General features: G+C 47.1%; 1 protein-coding gene across 1 annotated transcript in view; it reads left to right on the plus strand.

The window, feature by feature from the left end:
* The window catches only part of SOX5 (SRY-box transcription factor 5), a 275,778-nt gene that overhangs the window by 115,812 nt on the left and 137,819 nt on the right, over positions 1-22,147 (plus strand). Inside the window, exon 4 of the mRNA XM_059473027.1 lies at positions 8,609-8,695. Within this exon, the coding sequence (XP_059329010.1) occupies positions 8,609-8,695 (87 nt within the window). The remainder of the gene's footprint in view (positions 1-8,608; positions 8,696-22,147) is intronic.

Genomic DNA, 22,147 nt, shown 5'->3' on the forward strand with positions numbered 1-22,147 from the left:
GATTTCCAGGCCCTGGGCAGTGGAAGGCGTGGCAATTACACCCAGCAGCTCACAGCCCTGTGTTCTGCAGGGTTATTAGCACCCAGTTTGTAGCCTTGGTGGGGTCTGTCACTAAGGTAGGCAAGGCAATAGAGTACATACAAGTTAGGATGTTAGACATAACAGAGACAGAGCTGCAATTCCTGTGCTGGGGTGAGAGCAGGAATGCAGGAATGCTTCTCACCTGGCTCAGCAATGTGCTCATGAGAGAGGTGGCTTTCTCAGATGGGCTTTTTGGACATCCAGTGTCAATCCAGAAGAGTGTTCAACAGAGGAACTTTGAGAAATGCCTGAATTTTTCACACCTGGAAGCAGGCTGCATTCCAGCAGAGGATGGAAGCTGAGAACATCCTGGCTGTGGCCTGTGTATCCCCCGCATGGCCGTGGGCTCCATTGCTGTGAGGCTGAGGGACTGGGTGCTGTCCTGGCACTGCACAGCTCCTGTGTGAGTGTGACGCCGCTCCTGGGTGGGGGACTGCTCAGGGTACACGACAGCCTGAGGAGCACACAGGTGATGGAGTAGAGTTTCAGATAACAGCCTGGCTATTCCTGAGGGTGGCATTCATTGAGATGCTGGTTTGGGTCTCAAATCTAGCTTAACAAGTCTCTTTGCTCTTCCAGTCCTGCCTAGCCATGCGTTCCTGCTTTGTGCTGGGGTTTGCCCAAGAGATAACTTGTAGGCACAGGGTCAGTGGTGATTGGGGTGGGCTGTGCCCCATCAGCCCCAACTGGCCCCAGCTGTGCCCACAGGTGAGCAGCACTGACAGTAACAGCCATGCAGGGCACAGAGGGCACACAGGGGCAGGGCATCAGCAGCAGGGCATCAAAGGCTGGCCTGAGGGACAGGGAGGGCAGATGCTGCAGCCTGCTGGAGTGGAAAGGTGCTACTGTGTGTGGGGAGGTGCCTGAAGCCTTCTGATGAGGTAAGGTGTTAGGGGATTTGGGTTGAAGCTTTCTGAAGAGGTTTGGTGTTACTCTCTGTGCGTTGAAGCTTTCTGAAATTGTATGGGGACACTCTGTGTGTCATGGCCATCTCAGCTGCACAATATGCTGTGACAGTAATTACTTTAACAATTGGTAGTTGACTGTATCTGAAGGCCATTCTAACCTCTCGTTCCCAGTAAACATCCCTGTGGTTTTAGGTAGCTTTCTTGTGGGACTGGCAGTAGGCATTGGTGAGCAGTTGTGCAGGCAATCACTTTGTATATTTGTGGATAGAGTAGAATCCTGTTTCTGGTGGCATTCACAGATTATCGATTTGGATATCGAAATATTAAGTAATTTATTTATGGTGCTACAGATCCTTTTCTGGTTGTGTGAATTATTTTTTTCAAGCACAAAAAGCAGTGTTCTTTTACCAGAAATGACAACAAAGTATCTCATCATTCACATACAGCGTGTGCTTCATCAAAGCAGCATGATGGGCACTGCAAAAGAGAGCAAGCAACTTGAAAAGGTGTTGTGTTTCTGAGCAGGCAGAGGATGAGGCCCTGTGTGCAGCAGGAATGCAGTGGTGACCTGGTGTCACTGTGCACCGCAGGTGACTGCAGCCAGCTGTGGGTACAGAAGCCGATTTTGGGCTCTGAAATGGAAGCTCTGTGAGCTAACACGTGGCTGGGATGGGGCTGGGCATTCCAGGAGCAGGAGGGCTGGCTTTCCCTGCCAGAGAAGGGAGCCGTTCAGTGGGCTTGGACGCTGCCCATGGACACGTGCAGCCCAGCTGTTTCCTGCACAGTGCTGGTGATGGGGCGGTGCAGTGAGAGCCACACTGAGATGTGCTGGCCACAGCTCCACAGCTCCCTGGTACTGGAACTGGGATGTTTGCTTCAGCTCTGGGGAGTCTAAAAAACATTTTGGGTATTAAAAAACCCTAAACCCAGCAGCACAGCGCTTTGTGGCCAGGCACAGCAGCCCCAGGTAGTGTTGTGCTGAGCACCACATCTTTGCTTCTCACGCCTGAGCAACCGTGTCCCACATTTGAGCAATATTTACATTCATAGAGGTGTTTCCTAGTGTCTGCTCCAAAAGTTTAAACTGTTTTTAGACTGATGAAAAACTGCATTGCTTCCTGGAAGGCAAGAGAAAAAAAATGTATGTTTTGTGGTCTTTGATTTCCAAATTTAAATACATTCTGTGTTGTGCCTGCTCGTGATTCATAGTGTCTTGCCTAGCTGCAAGTAGTTCCCTAAAAGCATGATTCTGTTGATGGAGAACCATATGTGTATGCAGATGCTGCATGTCTATGTAACCTGCTGATACCAACCATTCCTTCATAATAGTTGCTTTATTTCCCTTGCTTTGGAAATTGTTTCTGGTTTTGTATTGGTAAGAGCTTCTTAAAAATGGGGGTATAAGCAGAGAAATTTCTTCTGTCTACATGTTTCTCTGCTCTGCTAAAAGCAGAGTGGAAATGTGTCCTTAATTTTGTTTCCTGATTTAGGCCAGAGAGGGTTTGTTGTGCCTGGGCATAGCGCAGGGTGGCATGTTGGTAGGTGAGGGTTGTAGGAACTGTGCCTGACAGGTGGAATGTATTTATGACCACAGCAGAAGAAAAAGGTGAATAATGGGTGCCAGCCCAGTGTTGCCAGTGCTTTCTTAATACACAAAGGAAGGTGCTTGCCAGAAGTGGGAGGTGTGTCAGGCAGTGCTGAAGTTCACTCATGATCATTTGTGCCAGCCACATACTCCCTCCGTTGGCAGGGAACGTTTGGTGTTCTGGCTGGGCACTGAGCAACCCTTGGCTTCTCTCTGTTCTTGCTGCACTTTGTGTCACCATCCTTGCCCAGGCCAGACATCTTCTGTGGGTGTTCTCAGCTCAAAGAAAGCACGGAGACAGTTTCTCCCAGGAAAATCTTAGAGGAAAAGAATTAAAACAATTACTATCTCTCTTTCTGTGCCCATTGTTTATAGCTGTGGTTCTCCAGAGTGTGCTATTCATGGCTCACCAATAGTGTGAGAGGTTTTCACTTTGAGACCAATCAGCTTAGTGGGTGAGATATAAAGCTCACAACTTCTTGCTAATAAATATTATTCTGTTCTGGAGGGAATGCTGGGTTTTGGACTGGGTTTTGGAATGCTCCAAGGCAGGCCCAGGTACGTGTGCATCTGTGCTGCCACTGAACTGAGAGCAGGATTAGGTCCACTCCCAATGGGGAGCTCCAATGCTCAATAAAAAAATGAACTTCAGGAAGTAGACTAAATTCAGCAGAAGTCCAGCAGTGATAAAAATTGTGCTTCTCTCTTACTGTGGCTCTGTAGCCTCGTCCCTTTCCTGGAAACAAACCACTCCTTTCCCAGAGTGAAAACTTCAGGGCTGTTGAGCAAGTCAGTGAAACTGTATTTAAATACCAAATGCAGGAGTAGAGGGACAGTGACATGCTTGTTAGCACACCAAAAATCAGATGTAAAAGCCCTTTAATGTTAATTTACTGGGATGATTTGCTTTCCAGTAGTGCACAGGCAGCTCCATGGATGCACAGGCCGAATCTGCTGATTCAGACAGGTGCCTCTTGGCCAGTGTTTAGTTGATGATTCCTGTTCTTTCCATCCCAGTCCTTCTGTTGGTGCCCTCCCTGCAATCCCCTTCTGCAGCAGCGTGTAACGCTCCTCATGGTGTGTCTGGAACAAACGTGTCAAACACCACTGAGTTCCTGTTCACAAACAGCCTGTGAGCAAGTCCTGCAGGTGAATGAATTCATCCTGTGCTGTGGCTTTGTGTGCCACAGGACACTGCAGATGGGTGCTGGGGAGGGCTCTCAGCTCAGGTGGGCTTGGGAGGAGGAAAGGAAGAGGCAATTTGGGTTCTTCTCAAAGGTTAGGTGACTTAGGAGGGGTTAGGAATACTCAGAACAGCACGTGTGGCTTTTTGGAAATGCAGAGCACTGCAATACACTGCAGCACACAGCTGTCCTGATGCACATCCAGAATCTGTCACAATACAGCTCAGATTTTGCACATAGAAAACGCGATTTTGGGGAATGTAAGAGGAAAGGAGCAGTTGGAGTAGGGATCAGGAATGGCAGTTCCTGTGTGCAGGCCTCCTTTCCCTGTTTCAAGCTGCGCATCATATGTGCAAGCATTAAAAGTTTTACTGACTTTCCAGAGAATGCCTGCCTTGCAGACAAGAGACAGTGTTTATTTCTTCTCTTAGTTTGAGAGCATCATCTTCCCAATCAGGTCTAAAAAAAGCTGAACAAAGGATGACTTTGTTCCTGTGTAACTCGTGGAACCTCTGCTGTCGTAACCTTTTAAGCAGTTATTTTTATTTAAGATGTGTAAATTTCAAATCTTTTTTTAATGGGGTACATAAATGACATAATAAATGTTTCTTTCCAAGACATGGTGCATAAGGTATTTCGCAAGCAGTTACTGGAATGTGATAGGCTGAGTATATGAATAGCATATTTTATGTAAGTACAAGATGTTAACATGGTATATAATAGAATTAAACAAGCTGTAATCTGATCTAGGTCTTTGGCTCCGTAAAACTGTAGGGGTGGGGAGGCTATTGTCTTTCAGAATTAAAGTTCTTTTTAAGTATTCAGAGAAGGATGATGATTTGCTGATTCTCTGTCAAAATTGTGTTGAAGTGTCTTATGTAAAAATGGCAGTTCAGATCAAGAGAGGTTTGAGACTAAGTTAGGACATCAATTTAATATGATTGCTTGGGGGTTTTTAAAGGAAAAAAAAATCTATATAATATTATTTTGAATAGTTACCATACAGTATTTCAACAGGGGAAGCACTGATTAGATCACCACAATCTATTTTATGCCATCAGGATTGCTGAGGGGGCTTATAATTGTGTTAAATTTTCATATTACTCATATCCACGCATTAACGAACAGATGCATTGTTACTATTGGGATTTTGCCATTTGGCCTTTCACATCCCTAATCGCGGTTTCCTGCTGCGATCTTCACCGTTCTCGCAGAAACTCAGTCATCGATACACGGCCGTTCCCGGCGTTTCTTGCAAGCCCCTTGTTGTGTCGGCATCGCTCGCAGTGCCGGGCTGGGGCGGGAGCGCTGCAGGGCTCCGGGTGCCCCGGGGAGGGACACGGACACGGACACGGACACGGACACCGGGCGCGGCAGCCGGGCCGTCGGGCAGGCAGGGATGCCGGCAGACAAACTGGGGCTAGGGCAAGGAGGCATGCAAGGAAACAGGGCTGCCGGCAAGCTGGGATTCGGGCAAGGAGAGATGCTGGCAAACTGGGATCAGGCAAGCAGGAATGCCGGTAAACAGGGGTTAGGGCAAGCTGGGATTCGGGCAAGGAGAGATGCTGGCAAACTGGGATCAGGCAAGCAGGAATGCCGGTAAACAGGGGTTAGGGCAAGCTGGGATTCGGGCAAGGAGAGATGCTGGCAAACTGGGATCAGGCAAGCAGGAATGCCGGTAAACAGGGATTAGGGCAAACTGGGATTCGGGCAAGGAGAGATGCCGGCAGAGAGGGATTCAGGCAGACGGAGTTCGGGCAGGCAGGGATGCAGGCAAGCTGGAGTTCGGGCAAACTGGGGTTAGGGTAGGCATGGATGCCGGCAAACTGGGATTCAGGCAGGAAGAGATGCTGGCAAACAGGGGTTCGGGGAAACTGGGATGCTGGAAGGCAGGGATGCCGGCAAACAGGGGTTCTCGCAAGGAGGGGTGCTGGCAAACTGGGATTAGGGCAGACAGGGATGCTGGCAGTCAGGGATTCAGGCAAACGGGTTCGGACAGGCATGGATTAGAGCAGTCAGGGATGCCGGCAAACGGGTTAGGGCAAGGAGGGATGCTGGCAAACTGGGATTCGGGCAAGCCGGAGTGCTGGCAAACTAGAGTTCAGGCAGGCAGGGATGCCGGCGAACTGGGGTTCGGGCAGGCAGGGATGCCGGCAGACAGGGGTTCGGGCAGACGGGGGTGCCGGCGGGCAGGAATCCCGGCAAAATGAGGTTCTCCGGGCAAGGAGAGATGCTGGCAAACACGGGTTCAGGCAGACAGGATGCGGGCAGCGCAGCGGGGCTCCGGCAGCCCCGGCTCCGGAGCGGCTCCTGCGGCTTTAAGGCTTTGAGCACGAGTTAGGAGCTGCCTTGCGCTTCTCCCCAGCGGGGCGCGGCGTGTGCTGGCCGGCCGCGGGGAGAGCTCTGCCCGGGACTTGGCTGACGATGCACTCCAAAGTCAGGCGGGCTGCTCTCGGTGCCGGCGGGCTCCGGAGCCCGTTGTCAGCTCCCAGTGGAGCCCTGTTGCCGCATTCCTGCTTTGCTGAGGTTTGTTGGCTTTCGCTGACTGACGGCTCTCCGCCGCAAACGCCGCGCTTGCTCCGGCTGTTTACACGCCGCTCCGGAGTCTGCAGAAAAGCACGGAGCAATAATAATTAAATATATGTATATTACAGAAAGAAACGAGGAAATGGGGCAGTGTGTGTGTGACCTATTCGCGCTGTGGGGAATGGTTTCCATCGAGGGGACGGATGGAGCTGGGCAGGGGCCGGAGCCCGGCGGCGCCCCCGGCTCGGCGGCCGCGCTCGGGGCGGGCTCCGGGGGGCAGAGCCACGATCGGGGATGGATTCCAACGGAGACATGTCCCCGGGGCAGCCCGGGGGGGCAGAGCCACGATCGGGGATGGATTCCAACGGAGACATGTCCCCGGATCAGCCCGGGGGGGCAGAGCCACCATCGGGGATGGATTCCAACGGAGACATGTCCCCGGGGCAGCCCGGGGGGGCAGAGCCACGACCGGGGATGGATTCCAACGGAGAGATGTCCCCGGATCAGCCCGGGGAACCCCCGAACGCCGGGGGCACAGCAGGAGGAGCTCGGGGCGCTGCCAGGCGAACAGACCCGGAGCGCACCCAGCGCCTCCTCCATCCGGAGCTTGTCGCTGCTCTCCCGCCCGGCTGTCTGTCCGTCCGTCCGTCCGTCCCTCTGCCTGCGGGCGCACGGGCTGATGGACGAGGGATGCAGGAGAGCAGCCCTGGCACGGGCATGCCCTGGGCATCGGGGCTGTCTGTCTGTCTGTCCGTCCGTCCCTGTGCCTGCCTGATGGATGGGAGATGCGGGAGCGCATCCCTGGCACGGGCATGCCCTGGGCATCGGGGCTGTCTGTCTGTCTGTCCGTCCGTCCCTGTGCCTGCCTGATGGATGGGAGATGCGGGAGCGCATCCCTGGCACGGGCATGCCCTGGGCATCGGGGCTGTCTGTCTGTCTGTCCGTCCGTCCCTGTGCCTGCCTGATGGATGGGAGATGCGGGAGCGCATCCCTGGCACGGGCATGCCCTGGGCTCTCCCCCAGGCAGAGCCGCCCCGAGCTGCGGCGGGGGACGCGAGGTGCAATTAGCCCAAGGAGCTAATGAAGGTGGCTCGCCATGGTTTTACTGCGGGGAAAGTTACGCAGTCGCTAATAATGGCGCGGTCTCTAGGCCAGACGGAGCCTTTGATAAGTTAACGTGCGCTCCCTTTATGCTCCTGGTAGGGGGTAAACAAATGCCTGAACAAATACAAATACGCATAAACACCAGCGCGAGAATAGCGGTGTATGTCTTAGATCCAGATAATAAGGGTGGGTATTGTTATTTAGATGGCACATACTGGGACACTTATCTTTTAGTACACTCCATTTTCTAACTGAATGCAGTGCTAATCGTGGGATTGAAAGCTATTGTAATTGTGTACCCATCTAAATGCTGACAAGAATATACAACTACATTGTTTGGAATTGAGTTTAATGTTCTCTGAATTTTATTAGCATTTACATTTACTTATGCATTAAAATTCTGCACAAAAAGAGGTCAGAACACAAGAGTTGCAGACATAAATATCAGACCCATCCACACCCTCGCTGCATTTTTCCTGAAAATACCGAACAAATATATTTTATTTTATTTTTAAAGGAAGTGATAGAATCTGAAATGAGCAAATAATGGGTTTCCATTCTAAGCTATGCCTTTTCTCCCTCTGGATTTTGCAGTCTTTTAAAGCTTTTTTTTTCCATACCCAACTTTTTATTATTATTTATAATGCGCGTGTTACCGGAAAATCTTTCCACGGTGTGCTTACCACCACACGATGTTTAAACACACATTATAAAGTGGATGTAATTGTAAAGACTCAGAGGGATATAATTACATGTAGCAGATTTAGGAGCTAATTCTTTGCTTCTCTCTCTCTTTCTCTCTCTCGCTCTCTTTACTCCGCATTTTATCAACATAATTATTTTTTGACTGCAGACTAACACCCAGAAACTGACAGGCATCCATTATGGGAAGCAACTTGTTCACCAAATTGAAAAACAATGAACTGCAGGTTTATATGTGCCCATTGTAATACAGAATTACCGGAGCTTTGTTCCACTAGAGGAAAAAGCTAATGGTTTTGAAACAGCAGGTGACAAAACACATTCCGTTTTTTTCTTTTTTGGTCCCTTTTTTTTTTTTTCTCTTCCCTCCCCTCTTATCAGTTTGTTGATGAAGTCATTACGAACTGGGGGCCCAGAATAGGGTTGGCCTTATTTTTAGCAGATAGACTTTTAATGAGTTCTATTGTGGAGACAGTCATGTTGATTTGCTTACGTTTCTTTTCCCCCCCTTCACTCAGAAACTCCCAGTATTGAAAAGCTACTATCAAAGGACTGGAAAGACAAGCTTCTTGCCATGGGATCAGGGAACTTTGGAGAAATAAAAGGTAACAACGCTGTTTCTCTGCTAAAGGAAATTGAGAATGAATGTGCAGATACCGCTGGCTTTGTGGAACTTTGTCTGCTCCTCTTCCCCTCCCCTTCAAACACGGTAATTCGGGGTTTAAATGAAATGTGTGCACTCCCATCTGTGATCATATAAATCAATGGAATGCTCTATTGCCCTAAGTGAATGAATTTACATTAAGCTTTTGTTGCCTATATCGTTCTCTGTTATAACCGAGCACATCCTATTGCTGGATAGGGGGAACAAAAAGTCAGTACCAGACATATGTGGTACCAGAGTATAGCAGAGCTCAGTTTCTGAAATTTGAGGATGATCTGATTTCCTTGTTTATTTTTGGACAGATTTCGATGATGTAGGGGTTTTTTAATTTTTTTTTTCTTTTTTTACTTTTTTTGCATGTAGGGAAGAATAAAAAGAGCAAAGTTTGTGTAATGGTACCTCTAGGTACTGAAATTAGCCAGTGCAGATTTTAAAAGACAGCGTACAACATCTGTGCACTAGAGCATGTTCTTTTAAAGCCGTGCTCCAGAAGGAAAATGACAAAATTTGACCACTCTCCAGCAGCAGTAGTTTCTGCTTTGCCAAGATATTTCCCCATTTTCTATATCCGAGGTCGTTTTAGGGAACCTGTGGTTGTTTGTTTCCGTGTAATTTAATATTTCTATAATTCCTCTGCAGTGCTGCTGATGGGGAACTCACTCAAAACACACGTGTGAGAAATTGCAAGTTTTCAGAGCAGCCATTATCACTCTGCAAAGAAGCAGTGACTCTGATTCTTCTCCTGTTTATAGCAGTGTGCATCTGGAGTAGCAAAACCCAGGCCAAGGCTGTTTTGGAAATGTGAAAGTAGAACAAAATTAAAATTAAGCCTTTCTCCTCCTGTGTTTATAAACAGGGTTTAGTTTCTGTCCATGACTTTGGGATGTTTGCTTGCTCATGTTATCCCTGCTCTAGACATGCTCACTCAGGCAGGCTCCCAGACCTTGTGCTGGCAGCTTTAAGGGCCCTGTACATGAGAAGGGTGCAATATTCAGTACAAGGTGCTCTCACAGGTTTGTGGCTTGGTGCAGATGCAGAGAAAGTGTTATTTTAATTCTATGGGCCTCCCAGCCTGTCACTGATAAGCCACCAGCATTAGCCTGTGCTGTTCCACTGCCTTACCCAAACAGGAAAATATTCCCTGGTTTACCCAGGCTTCTCCCTAGCAAGCTGTAATTCAATATATATATTCATTACATATGTGGAATAACTTTATATCATTACACCTGTGGGATAACTTTATAACAGAATGCAGTGCTGCAGCCCCCAGCAGGCTGAGATGTTGTTGTGATGATGATGATGGTGATTATTATGGCTCCAGAGGGCCAAACCCTGGGTTATTCATTCCTCCTGCTCCATGTGTGTAAAGCAACAGGTCTCAAAGAGGAAGGGCAGCCCCTGGGCTTACCTGGCAGTTCTGGGTTTTAAAAGCACTTTGTTTCAAGATGAATTCACCCTTTGCCACGACCTGATGCATCTTTAGGATGTTTCTGGGGCAGAGTATGGGGAGACATCTTTGATACCCAATTTTGGGCATGTGTTTCAGCAGATCTGGCACAGTGTGGGGAGCCTCTTCAATTCCTGACACACTGGAACCTTTAGAAGGACTCCCAGTGATTCTCCAGTGCCTGTGCCCGCTGTGGAGCTGCTCTGAAGAGTGCTGTGCACTGAGAAGGTGGCCTGTTCCCACTGCCTGTGATCTTTTCCTTTTGGAGGGCAATCTTTTTTCTCCCTTCCCCTTTTTCCCTTTCACAAGCTAAACTTGAAAGCAGCAGCAGCCAGCTATATGCTACCACCAGAGAAATTCAACAGTCCTTTCAGTCGTGCCTGGGGGAAAGGATGGGGAGCAGCAGCACAGCCTCAAAGAAGACTTTTCTTTGCTTTAATTTTTGGGTTTTAGCTTTATATTTTGAACACAAGTCGAGTTATTGTTCTGCAGCTCTGTTCAAAAGGCTCACATCTGAGGCTTTGTAGTGTGACTGTGGTTCTGTGGTTGGGGGCATGGTTATTAGGTGTTTGGATCAAGTTTGGCAGTAAGCTGTGAAAACAGGCGCTGGTTTATTTTTCCTGCTGACTGCCGTGACAGTTGCAATTATTGTCCATTGTTCCTAGGTGGCTGGAAAGGAGGGAGGACACAATGGAGCATTGCCCTCTGGGGGTAAATGAATTTGACTTCCAGATTCTTGGGGGGCCAGGCAGGCTGATTATTTAGTGCCCAGGAATGTGGTTTTCATGGCACCATGAGCCCCGAGCAGCCCACAAACAATGGCTCAGCTGTGCTGCAGCTATATTTAGTGGGGCAGCAGGAAAGGTGTGCAAGTTGAGCTGCTCTGTACCCACACACACGTGTACAAACACACGTATATTGTGCTGCAAAATGGTTTTGTCCTTCTGTAGTTACGGAGTTTTCCAGTTGTGATTTTTTAATTAACTTCTTTCTCTGGGCTTGGCCTGGCAGCTGCGCTTTTTCCGCCTCTCATTTCTCTGTTAGTGATATTTGGAAACCCCCATTTAAGCACTGTCTTGTGTTTAATACACCCTGGAATGTGGACAGCGCTAGGAGCCGTGCTGCCCAACTGTCTTACACACTGAACAGTTTTTTCCATTTAACTGTTCAAAATTTCATTGTGTTTTTCATTAGGTCTGGGGGAGTTTTAGTACATCATGTGCAAAAAGGCTCAGCACCAGGCTACATATTGTTAATGCCCAAGTCTGTGTTATTGCCATTGAGTTTTATTATCTGGGAGAGATTAAAGAAAGGGAGACGAAGAGGAAGACTTTATTTTCTATTAGCGTGATTTCCTTTAAGCTGGAGAGCAGTGATATTTTATTAAAGACAGGGAAATTGGTGAGAGGCTGAAAGTGGCCAGGCTCCCATGTTCTTATTCAGTTGTTTCTCTTGGTTGCTTTGTCACCTTTGGCTGCTGTTTAAACCCCCCTTTCTCCATCTGCACACCCACAAAGCAGGAGAGCCATCTCTGAGTGTCTGCAGAGGCAGCTGCAGATTGAGGATCACACTTAGAAGAGTCTATATCCATCCAGTTGCTAATTGAAAGGGAAATGGGTTGTTTTATTCCACAGCTGGACCCAAAGGTACTGCCAGGGAATGCTCTTAGAAAGGGGCAAAGCCTACAACTTTCTATGTCTGTAGAAACTGTAACTCAAATACCTGTGCTCGTTCAGAGAGACAGGCTGGGGCTAAATTACAATTTTAACACTAGAGGTTTCCTAAGAAATTCTGTTTTGATATCTATGGAATTTTTACTGTGCTCAAAACAAGTTGCTGTACAGCAAAAGCTACAAAAGTGCTGTTTAATTGAAGTATTTATAGTGAAGCTGTAAAACTGTATATTGACTTGGTTAAAGCCTGTTCAAACTTACTTATATCCATCCCATTCAAAAGCAGGGCTCTGGGTTATTCTTGGATGATGCATTTTATTGGATTCAGTGGAGCAGAGAGATCTTCAGGTCTCAAAGTGTAGAGGAAGGAAAATCACCCCCTTTTCTGCTGTCAGTGTAACTGCCTTGTTAGCTGTGCACTGCAGTGGGAGAGAAGCTGCTGTCCTCCAGTGTCACTAGGAAAAGCTATCAAAAATACATTTATTCCTTAATTATCAGTGATCATTCCTATATAAAAAATTAACTTATTAATTCTAAAATGAAGCGTCTCTTTCAGTGGTGCTGGGCCTCAGGTGCATCGTGGGTTGCCCAGCCTTGCTCAGCTTTAACCACGATGAGAACTCCTCTTAAAACTCCCTTGGTGTGCACAAAGCCTTGCTGCTAATCTTGTCCATCTCTCTACTGAAACTTGGCAAGACACAGCGAGGCATATTTTTTATGTTCCCCACTCAGCTAATTTTGAATAGGTGTGTGGAACAAAAGGTTGAACAGACTTCTGTTTCCAATCTCCCTGAGCTGCTTTTCTCTTGAAGGCATTGTCAACAGAGATTGTGCCTCAAGGAAGAGGGGCCGGGTCTGAACCTGACGTGTTTTTGTTGTAGTTTGAGAGACCCTTTGTATTGTGCAAGCTAGTTTGTAAACAGCTCAGGTGAAGTTCTCTGCAGTCCCTGTGAAAGCGATTGGGTTGAAATCAGCTCTTCATTGTGCCCATGGAAATCTGGGTGACTCTGGAGGCTGTGCTGGAGTGGGCACAGATTTATAAAAAGTGAGATCAGCCTGCCAGCCCTGCTGGGCAACTCAGCCCGATCTGGGTGACTCTGGAGGCTGTGCTGGAGTAAACTCAGACGTATGGAAAATGAGATTAGCCTCCTAGCCCTGCTGGGCAGCTCAGCCTGATCTGGGTGACTCTGGAGGCTGTGCTGGAGTAAACTCAGAGTTATGGACAGGGAGATCAGCCTGCCTGCCCTGCTGGGCAGCTCAGCCCATCTGGGTGACTCTGGAGGCTGTGCTGGAGTAAACTCAGACGTATGGAAAATGAGATTAGCCTCCTAGCCCTGCTGGGCAGCTCAGCCCATCTGGGTGACTCTGGAGGCTGTGCTGGAGTAAACTCAGATGTATGGAAAATGAGATTAGCCTCCTAGCCCTGCTGGGCAGCTCAGCCCATCTGGGTGACTCTGGAGGCTGTGCTGGAGTAAACTCAGAGTTATGGACAGGGAGATCAGCCTGCCTGCCCTGCTGGGCAGCTCACCATAGCACAGAGGTCGGTTCTGTATGGGGAGCTGTGTTCCAGGTCCCAGTGAGTGCCAGAGCAGGTGGTTTGATGTGAGATGGAGCTGTGCTTGCTGCAGACACTCCTTGTGCCCCTGTGCTCAGGGGATGGGGCAGCAGAGTCGGCAGTGAGGGGTTTAGGGCTGCCAATAATGGCTAAAGAGAAATAATCCATTCAGCGATACTATAGCTCGTCAGAGCCCCTGAATTAAAGACATATGTTATGTAGATTCAATGTATGGATTAAAAGGGATAATCTGGTAGGTGACACACAGAATCTTGAGATAAGTGAGCTGTGCAGATTCCTGTATGGATTGTGAGGGATAATTCCAGTTAAGTAATGCTGCACAAGTTGAAGGCAAGTAAGCTCTGGGTAGTGCTCAGGTTATGTGCAGTAATCCAGTGAGTGACACTTTGGATCACATAATCTGTAAACTAAAGACAAGAAATTCTGCATTTACATGTGGACAGGAAGAAGGAGGGGGGAAAGGGAGAAAGATTATTCATGGGGAATACACTGGCTTTAAACCTTTGACTAATACAGCGCAGATCCCCAAGAGATATGTCAATTTTGCATTTGCAAATTAATGGTTCAAAAGTGTTTGCAAACTTGTGTCAGCTCTGGATGTTCTGATTTTTTTTTTTTCTTTTGTGAGTAATATTGTATGTGGAGTGGCAAGAGCATGGAGCTGCTTCTGTTTGACCTAGAATGGGAGGTTAGCTGAGGGTTGTGTATGGGGGAGGGAGGGCTGGAGGAATCTTTTTTAAAACATCTAAAAATGTTATTTTATGGCAAAGCAGCTAATTCAGGTTGTTCCGGATTTTTGTGCGTAAAGCTATTTAATTTGGTCTCAAAAAGTCAGGTTCTAATTTTATTTTTAAGATGTGATTACTGATAGAGATAATGGAATGAAATTGAATTAATTGAGGTAGTAGTAAATGCCAATGGCTTTGGTTGAACATATGGAGGCCAAACCACTGTATTTAAAAATTGTTCAGAGAGTTGGTTGACAAAAGGGTCCTGAAGCTGTGCTTCATGGTTCTAAAATTACCTGATGGAGCTGAACGTCACTGAGCTACAACTGCAGGTTTGTCACAACAAAGCAAACACACACACGCTTTTTACTCTTTTTCCTGCTGCTGCACGAAATTCCAGCAGCAATTGCTGTTTTCCTAGCCTAGCTCTACCTTGTTGTCTAGACAGTGAAACAATGAGTAACCTCTGAGAAGCAGCCTCAGCACAAACAGAGTTGTCTGTTCCTTTGTGACCTTGACAATGAGTTGCTAACCTGGTTGAATACCAAGCCTTGTTTGTGGTCTGCTGTGCCCGAACTTATTTCTGACAGCAAGTGAGGAGTGCTCAGTGACAGCCTCTTTGCAGCCTGGTGAGACACCACAGTGCTGGTTTGGTACAGAACAGGCTGCTGAGCTTCCTTTTCCCCACAGAATGTGAATTCTTGAGGCTGGTAATGGCAGAAGAGGGTAATTGCCCATAATTTGGTTTTACTCATTCTTCACCTTGCTCTGAAATCATGAAAGATTAGGAATGTCTGTCTGCTGAAATAAAAACTTTCCTTATATCTCGCTGTCCCACAATGGATTTTTACTTGTCAAACAGAAAAAAATCATTACATAAATCTGTAGGTACAGGCAAATCAGTTTGAATTGTGCACTTTTTCTTGCCTTGTTTCTGGAGCCTGTGGCTTGCCAAGTAAAAAGCAGTCAGAAAGTTTTCTCTCATGCTGACTCGCCCCAGCAATAAGATGAAATAATTGCATTTAGCAAGGTGGGTAGTTATAGGATGGCAGTCATTGTGTAGCAAAGGTGGCTTAAATTCCCAATGAAAAACACCAGTTTTCAGATGATTTTGTCCTGACAGCTGCAGGATTTAGTGGCCTGAGAAGCTAAGGTCTAGTCCATAGTGAAGCATCAGCACAAGTTCCCAAGCACAGATCCTCCCATCCCAGCAGGTACAGAATTTAAAGTGCAGTTTGGCCATAAACATTTCACATTGCTGTTCAGGAACAGGAGAAAGAAGATGTTAAATTGTGAATTTACCTCAGCCAGTTAGATGTGTTTATCAGCCTGCTTTTCCTGGAGGAAACATCAGCTCCCCATTGCCTCACGTGTGACTTCAGCAGCACAAATGGGAATGCTCCTCTTTGCATTTATGTTATAAACAGAATTTTAGGTTTTTATTTAGGGAGAGCATGACACAGATTAGTTTGCTTTAAAGTAGATAAACACTCAGTAGCCTTCTCTCTTTTACTTATTTCCTTACTAAGCAAAGTGTTGTTGGGTTTAGATTTCTAAAATGTCAAGGTTAAAAGTAGCACGAGCAGTTAGGAAAAAATAGTTGAGACTGGGAAGAGAACGATACTGTGGAGGAAAGATGCTGTAAGAAAACCCTCTAGAAAAGACAGTTATTTCATGAACTGCTGATATTTTTATTTATTCTTTGGCTTTGGTACAGTTAGGACTAGTAGGATTTTATTCTTTCTTGGTTAATAGACTGTTCAGTTTGAAAACCTTCATTTTTGCATCAAAACTGTAACCTTTGCTGGCTCAAAAAGGCTGCTGAAAAAGCAGAGCATTGCAGGAAATGCTTGGAGGTGACTCAGCCTTTAGCTCATGCATGGGCTGCAGCTCAGGGCTGTTACATCAAAGTCACACACAGGCTGTGCTGAGGCAGGGCTGCTGCTCCATGAGCTGGATGACATCAATAATTGCTCCATTCATAAGGGTCCCCTTGGCTGAAACCCTACCTAGTCTCCAACTGGGTCAAACACAGACTTAATTATCTATTTAACGTGTATTACTGTTAAAAGTCAGTGGGGAAATTCTTGGCCTTGCTGCAGTAGTTCTGCTGGTGACTTCATCAGGGCCAGCAATAAAACCTCCTACACCACATAAAGTGCGGAATGACTTTCAGGGAGTTGCTAAAAACTTTGTGCTTCAGTTTGCTCTTGAAAAACATAATGCATGCCATCACCTCAATACCTGCAAACAGTCTTTAAGAAGATCAATTAGGTGGTGCTTTGAAATTAAAAAATGCTTTATACTGCATGCTCTAATTATTATTATAGATCTTAGCATTATTCGAACACAGAGCACTTCAAAATATTTTTATTTCCATTTAATGAGTTTTTCCCCCATAGAAAACTTTGTAGATACAGGAGGCTTTTTTTTCCCTTTTGTAACCACAGCTAACGATACGAACATAATACAATATTATTATGTCTCCCAGCCTTTGTACTGGCACATTGTTTTCTTTGATTTCCCTTTGAAAGACAGATCCTGGCAGTTCAAAAGCTGTTCAGGCATCCCTGTGACGGTGCAGACTGGCTTGGCAGGTGGATTGCAGCGCCTGGCTGGGTGAGGGTGCTCAGAGCATCCCCAGCAGTGCCTGGGGAGGGGACAGAGGTTTGGGGACAGGGATGGTCCTGGGGCGTGCACATCCCCGGGCTGGCTGGCAGCAAACGCTCCCTGTGCCTCAGCATTTGCAGCAAACGCTCCCTGTGCCTCAGTTTTGGGCAGCAAACGCTCCCTGTGCCTCAGCTTTGGGCAGCAAACGCTCCCTGTGCCTCAGCTTTGGGCAGCAAACGCTCCCTGTGCCTCAGCATTTGGGCAGCAAACGCTCCCTGTGCCTCAGCATTTGGGCAGCAAACGCTCCCTGTGCCTCAGTTTTGGGCAGCAAACGCTCCCTGTGCCTCAGCATTTGGGCAGCAAACGCTCCCTGTGCCTCAGCATTTGGGCAGCAAACGCTCCCTGTGCCTCAGCATTTGCAGCAAACGCTCCCTGTGCCTCAGCATTTGCAGCAAACGCTCCCTGTGCCTCAGCTTTGGGGAGGGGACAGAGGTTTGGGCACAGGGATGGCCCTGGGGCGTGCACATCCCTAGTTTGGCTGGCAGCAAACGCTCCCTGTGCCTCAGCATTTGGGCAGCAAACGCTCCCTGTGCCTCAGCTTTGGGCAGCAAACGCTCCCTGTGCCTCAGCATTTGGGCAGCAAACGCTCCCTGTGCCTCAGCATTTGGGCAGCAAACGCTCCCTGTGCCTCAGCATTTGCAGCAAACGCTCCCTGTGCCTCAGCTTTGGGCAGCAAACGCTCCCTGTGCCTCAGCATTTGGGCAGCAAACGCTCCCTGTGCCTCAGCATTTGGGCAGCAAACGCTCCCTGAGCCTCAGCATTTGGGCAGCAAACGCTCCCTGTGCCTCAGCATTTGGGCAGCAAACGCTCCCTGTGCCTCAGCATTTGGGCAGCAAACGCTCCCTGTGCCTCAGCATTTGGGCAGCAAACGCTCCCTGTGCCTCAGCATTTGGGCAGCAAACGCTCCCTGTGCCTCAGCATTTGGGCAGCAAACGCTCCCTGTGCCTCAGCATTGGGGAGGGGACAGAGGTTTGGGCACAGGGATGGCCCTGGGGCATGCACATCCCCAGTTTGGCTGGCAGCAAACGCTCCCTGTGCCTCAGCATTTGCAGCAAAAGCTGGAAGTGCCTGTCACAGAAAATACTGGCTTTCCCAATTTCTCATTTACATTCTCGTTCTGTCTAATAAATTATAACAAAGTATTTACTGTTTTGATCGCAGAAGCAGTTCCTCTGCCTTTTTTTTGCTCTGGTTCTGTTTTGGGTGGGGATGCCAAGGTTTCTCCTGTTCCTTTTCTCACTTTAAGTGTGTCATTTGGTCATATTGGTGTCTTCATTCTAATGTTTATTAAAATGTTACTGTCACTGCCAGTCTGAGGCTGTGAATCAGAACTAAGAATGTGTAATAGTTTATTTCACATTTGAGTAAATTTCTTCTACTAGTTAAACACTATTATGGGTAGTGTTGATCCGAGATGGAGTTTAGGTTTGCCTAGAATGCCACTAATTTGAGTCTTCTTTTATTGCCATCTGCCGTGGGTGCCGCACCCACAAACGTGGGGTTTTCCCTGAGTTTCTGTTCATGGTGACAGGGCACATCTGGAGAGCATCTTTCCTTGGTTCTTTGTGCAGCTGCCAGCCTGCAGTGTGTGCTGTGATGGTCCTTTGCCTGAGCTGTTTCCATCTGTGGAAAATCCACATTCTGCCAGGGCAGTAGGAGCACAGAGAGCCCCCACAGCGACCTCCTGAAGGGCAGGTGGTTAAAGGCTTTGCTGGACATGAAATGTGCACTATCTGCTTGTCCTGGCTCTCAGGGTAATTCAGAGCAATTCTTGAGGCACTGTTTGAGGCTCTCACTCAGAATCTCTGTGGAGTGGTCCAGCTTGCTGCCAAGGTGTGCCCTGCAGTGATGGGCACTTGGGGTTTCTGTCAGCTGATTGTGGCTGCTGGGGACAGGGGTCTGCACCCTCCCAAGTTCCAGCAGGGTCAGCAGCCCTGTGGGTAGTTCATTCATTCCCAGCAGCATCATTTGAGCAGCTGTCTTTACTTCTTGTTGTGTTAGTTGCTTAAAATACTGATGTGTTTTGCCCTGTGAGCTGCAGAACTCTTTGAGGGGAAATCTCCTGGCTGCCAAGACACTTCACACCATGATACAGGTTTGGATCTCGTGCAGGTTAACACAGAGAAAATAGTGAGGGTAGGACCAAAGTCCCCCATCCTTGTCTACCCCCAGCCTAAAGCACCTAGAAAAGGGCACAGAACCAAGTGGAGCTCAACCACAACTCTCTTGTGGTTTTTGATACACCAGGAAAAATTCCTGGGACTGATTGTACTCATGTAGTGACCCCACTGTTGGCCTCACCTCACCAATAAATAACTAACTCTCTCCATGCTTTGGCCTTTGTGGTATGCAAAGGAATACATGATTGGCCATGGCAATGTGAAGTGGCACTTTTGTTGACCATTTTAAGAAAAGTAATTATAGGAAAAGTGTGCTAGGTAATAAGGCTAACATAAAAAATACCAAACTTAAACTAAATGCGAACACTTAACATTATTATCAAGACTGTCTAATTCAAGTACTTCCCTTTTTTTTTCATTTTCACACATTTACAAGCCAGCAGTTACCTGCAAGATTTGTCAAAACTGTGATTCATCATTAGTGGAGTTTCCATGATGTGTGAGTAAGACACGGGGAAATTGCACAGAGCTCCCCATCTCTCATTAGAGCCACACAGCTGATCCGTTTTTTGTGCCTCTGGTTTTGTGCAGGTCACTTGAGAGTATGGCTATCCAAGTACTTACTTTGCAAGGAATTATTACCTCAAAGAACTGAAATTATCATTAAGTACTATTCCAGTTACTGGAAGGATGGCTTAGTCCTGGGAAAAAAAGTACCTACTAAGCCATGTTTTCCAGGAAGTATCCTCCAAGAGAAGATTTTTTTATAAAGCTGATGCTGATAAATTTTCCCTTTTGGTTTATTAGCAAACTGAAATAGCTCCAGAAATATAATGCGAGAAGTCTGCCTTTTGTCAGACTACTTTCACTCCAGCTGTATAAACCCCAGGAATTATGCATTGTACTTGGTAAGTAGGATATAAAACACCCCTTGTGGGCATTTCAGATCGTCTTTAAGAACAGAATAATAATAATAATAATGAAGAGAGTGAGTGAATGTGTGCCTGGCTGCAGTGTGGTGCTGGTGTCTGCACTTGCAGTCACTGCTTGCTCTGAGTTGAGTCATGCTTTGGGTTGGAAGGTCAGCAGGTCCAATCCCACTGCACCAGGCTGCTCAAAAGCCCTGAAAATTGAACATTTCCAAGGATGGGGCATCCACCACTCTCTGAGCAACTTATTTCAGTGTTTTACCGCCTTCACTGTAAACAACTGCTTCCTTATTTCTAACCTAAATTGACTTTCTTTTAGTTGAAACCATTGCCTCCTACAGCGGGCCCTGCTAACAGGTTTGTCCCCATCTTTATAAGCCCTTTTTAGATATTGGAAAGTGTCTCTGGAGCTTTCTCTTCTCCAGGCTGAGCAGCCCTAACTCTCAGAGCCTTTCTGAGAATAGAATAGATATGGAGTAGAGAATAGAATAGATCTAGAAGAGCGAATAGAATAGGTCTAGAATAGAGTAGAGAATAGGAGAGGAATAGATTAGATTAGATTAGATTAGATTAGATTAGATTAGATTAGATTAGATTAGATACGATACTCTCTGGAAATACAGAGTAGTGCTCCAGCCCCCTGGTGATGCCTGTGGCCTCTCCTGTCCCTCTTGCAGCACATCCCTGTCCCTGCTGTGCTCAGCACCGAGAGCTGCAGGCTGCCCTTGGCTCCTGGCACTCAGATGGAGCTGCTGAAGGGTTTTGCTGCCCTGTGCCAGCCAGGCAGGCTGGTGGCATGTCCCTGTCCCTGCTCCCTCCCAGGCAGCCCAGCCCCAGCCTGCAGAGCAGCACAGCTTTCCTGCCTCTCCTGGGAGCTGCGAGCTCTCTGCCTGTCACTTCACACATGTGGAAACATTTTTCCACCTTTCAGATTAACTTAAAGATGGGGATTAATTTAACTTTACAAAGGGCTTTCTGATTCCCAGCTGAAAGCTGCTGTAGGAGCTGCAAATCCAGGGATGAAGCAGCAGTGCTGTGTGTTGGTGTGTTTGACAGTGATTTCTTTCTGCTTGCCCTCTCTCAGGGGCTGAGACAATCCTGTGAGTCTCTTCTGTCTGTAGGAACTTCTTCCCCTCTCTCTCATGCCTGCATCCACCCTCAGTGAAAGTTAGGAATAAAATACCTTTCTCCTGGGGAACAACAAAAGGATGCAAGAGTGGCAGTAGAAACCTCTGATTAATTCCATGGCCAGGTGGCAGATGCATGACTTGTAGCAGCTCTCTGTCTCCAGTGCTGGAAGCAAAGCTCATAGTTAGAAGTGTTTTCTTCAGCCCTGGGAGTGTTTTAGCACTGGCTTCCATTCCCTCTCACAGCTTTTAGCAGAACAGGTTTAAAGGCCTGTGCTTTCTGTTGCAGTGTGTTTCTCAAGTTTCCAGCTTGCACCACAGTTTTTCTGGAGGCTTTATCTGAGAATATTCTGCTGTAGCTCTTTGTTGTGTGGTGAGAATATTTTCAGAGAAATTTCTAGAACCCTAATGAAAAACAATTCAGTTGCATTTCTTCTGTCATGTTTTTTCTGGTGATTCTGTGTGGTTTTCCACTTGCATGTGGCTGTCTGCAAATGGATTTAAGTGCTTGTACTTGGATAATATAACAAATGGGATGTTGCTCAGGATCACATCATTGAAATTAGGTAAAAGTAACAAAAAGAAAGAAGGAAATTAAGGTATCAAGCACAGAGCCCTCCCAGTGGCACCCCAAGGGCTTTCAGAGCAAGAGCAGAGGATTCTCCATCACAGACATTTCAATGCAGACCAGCAGGCTGTATGAAATATTGCAGGGAGCATTCCTGCACTGGCAGGGGGGTAGGCTAAATGAGCTTTTACCAGCAGCTCTTTCCATGTCTGACTGATAGTTGGCTAGGAACGTGCTTGTTGGAGTCGCCAGTTTTATTCTTTTTCCATTTTTTCTTTTTTTTTTTTGTTTGTTTGTTTGTTTGTTTTTTCACTTGGAGAGCACTGGTGACATTGGCAGAAGAATGCTCCCCTATAACCACTGTCCTTCTGGGCAGAAAAATAATTTCTTCAGCATGGTTGTGAAAGTGAGGTAGTGAGTTCCTCTGTCTGCTGAACTCCACCATGAAAAACATCTAACAACAGTACAAATGAGAGTGGTGATGAGTTGTGTTTAACTCACATTTTGGATATGTTTATAAAAGATTTTTTCCTTTAAAATTGCACCTTGGTGGCA

This window comes from Ammospiza nelsoni, chromosome 5 (assembly GCF_027579445.1).
Source record: "Ammospiza nelsoni isolate bAmmNel1 chromosome 5, bAmmNel1.pri, whole genome shotgun sequence".
NCBI lineage: Eukaryota > Metazoa > Chordata > Aves > Passeriformes > Passerellidae > Ammospiza > Ammospiza nelsoni.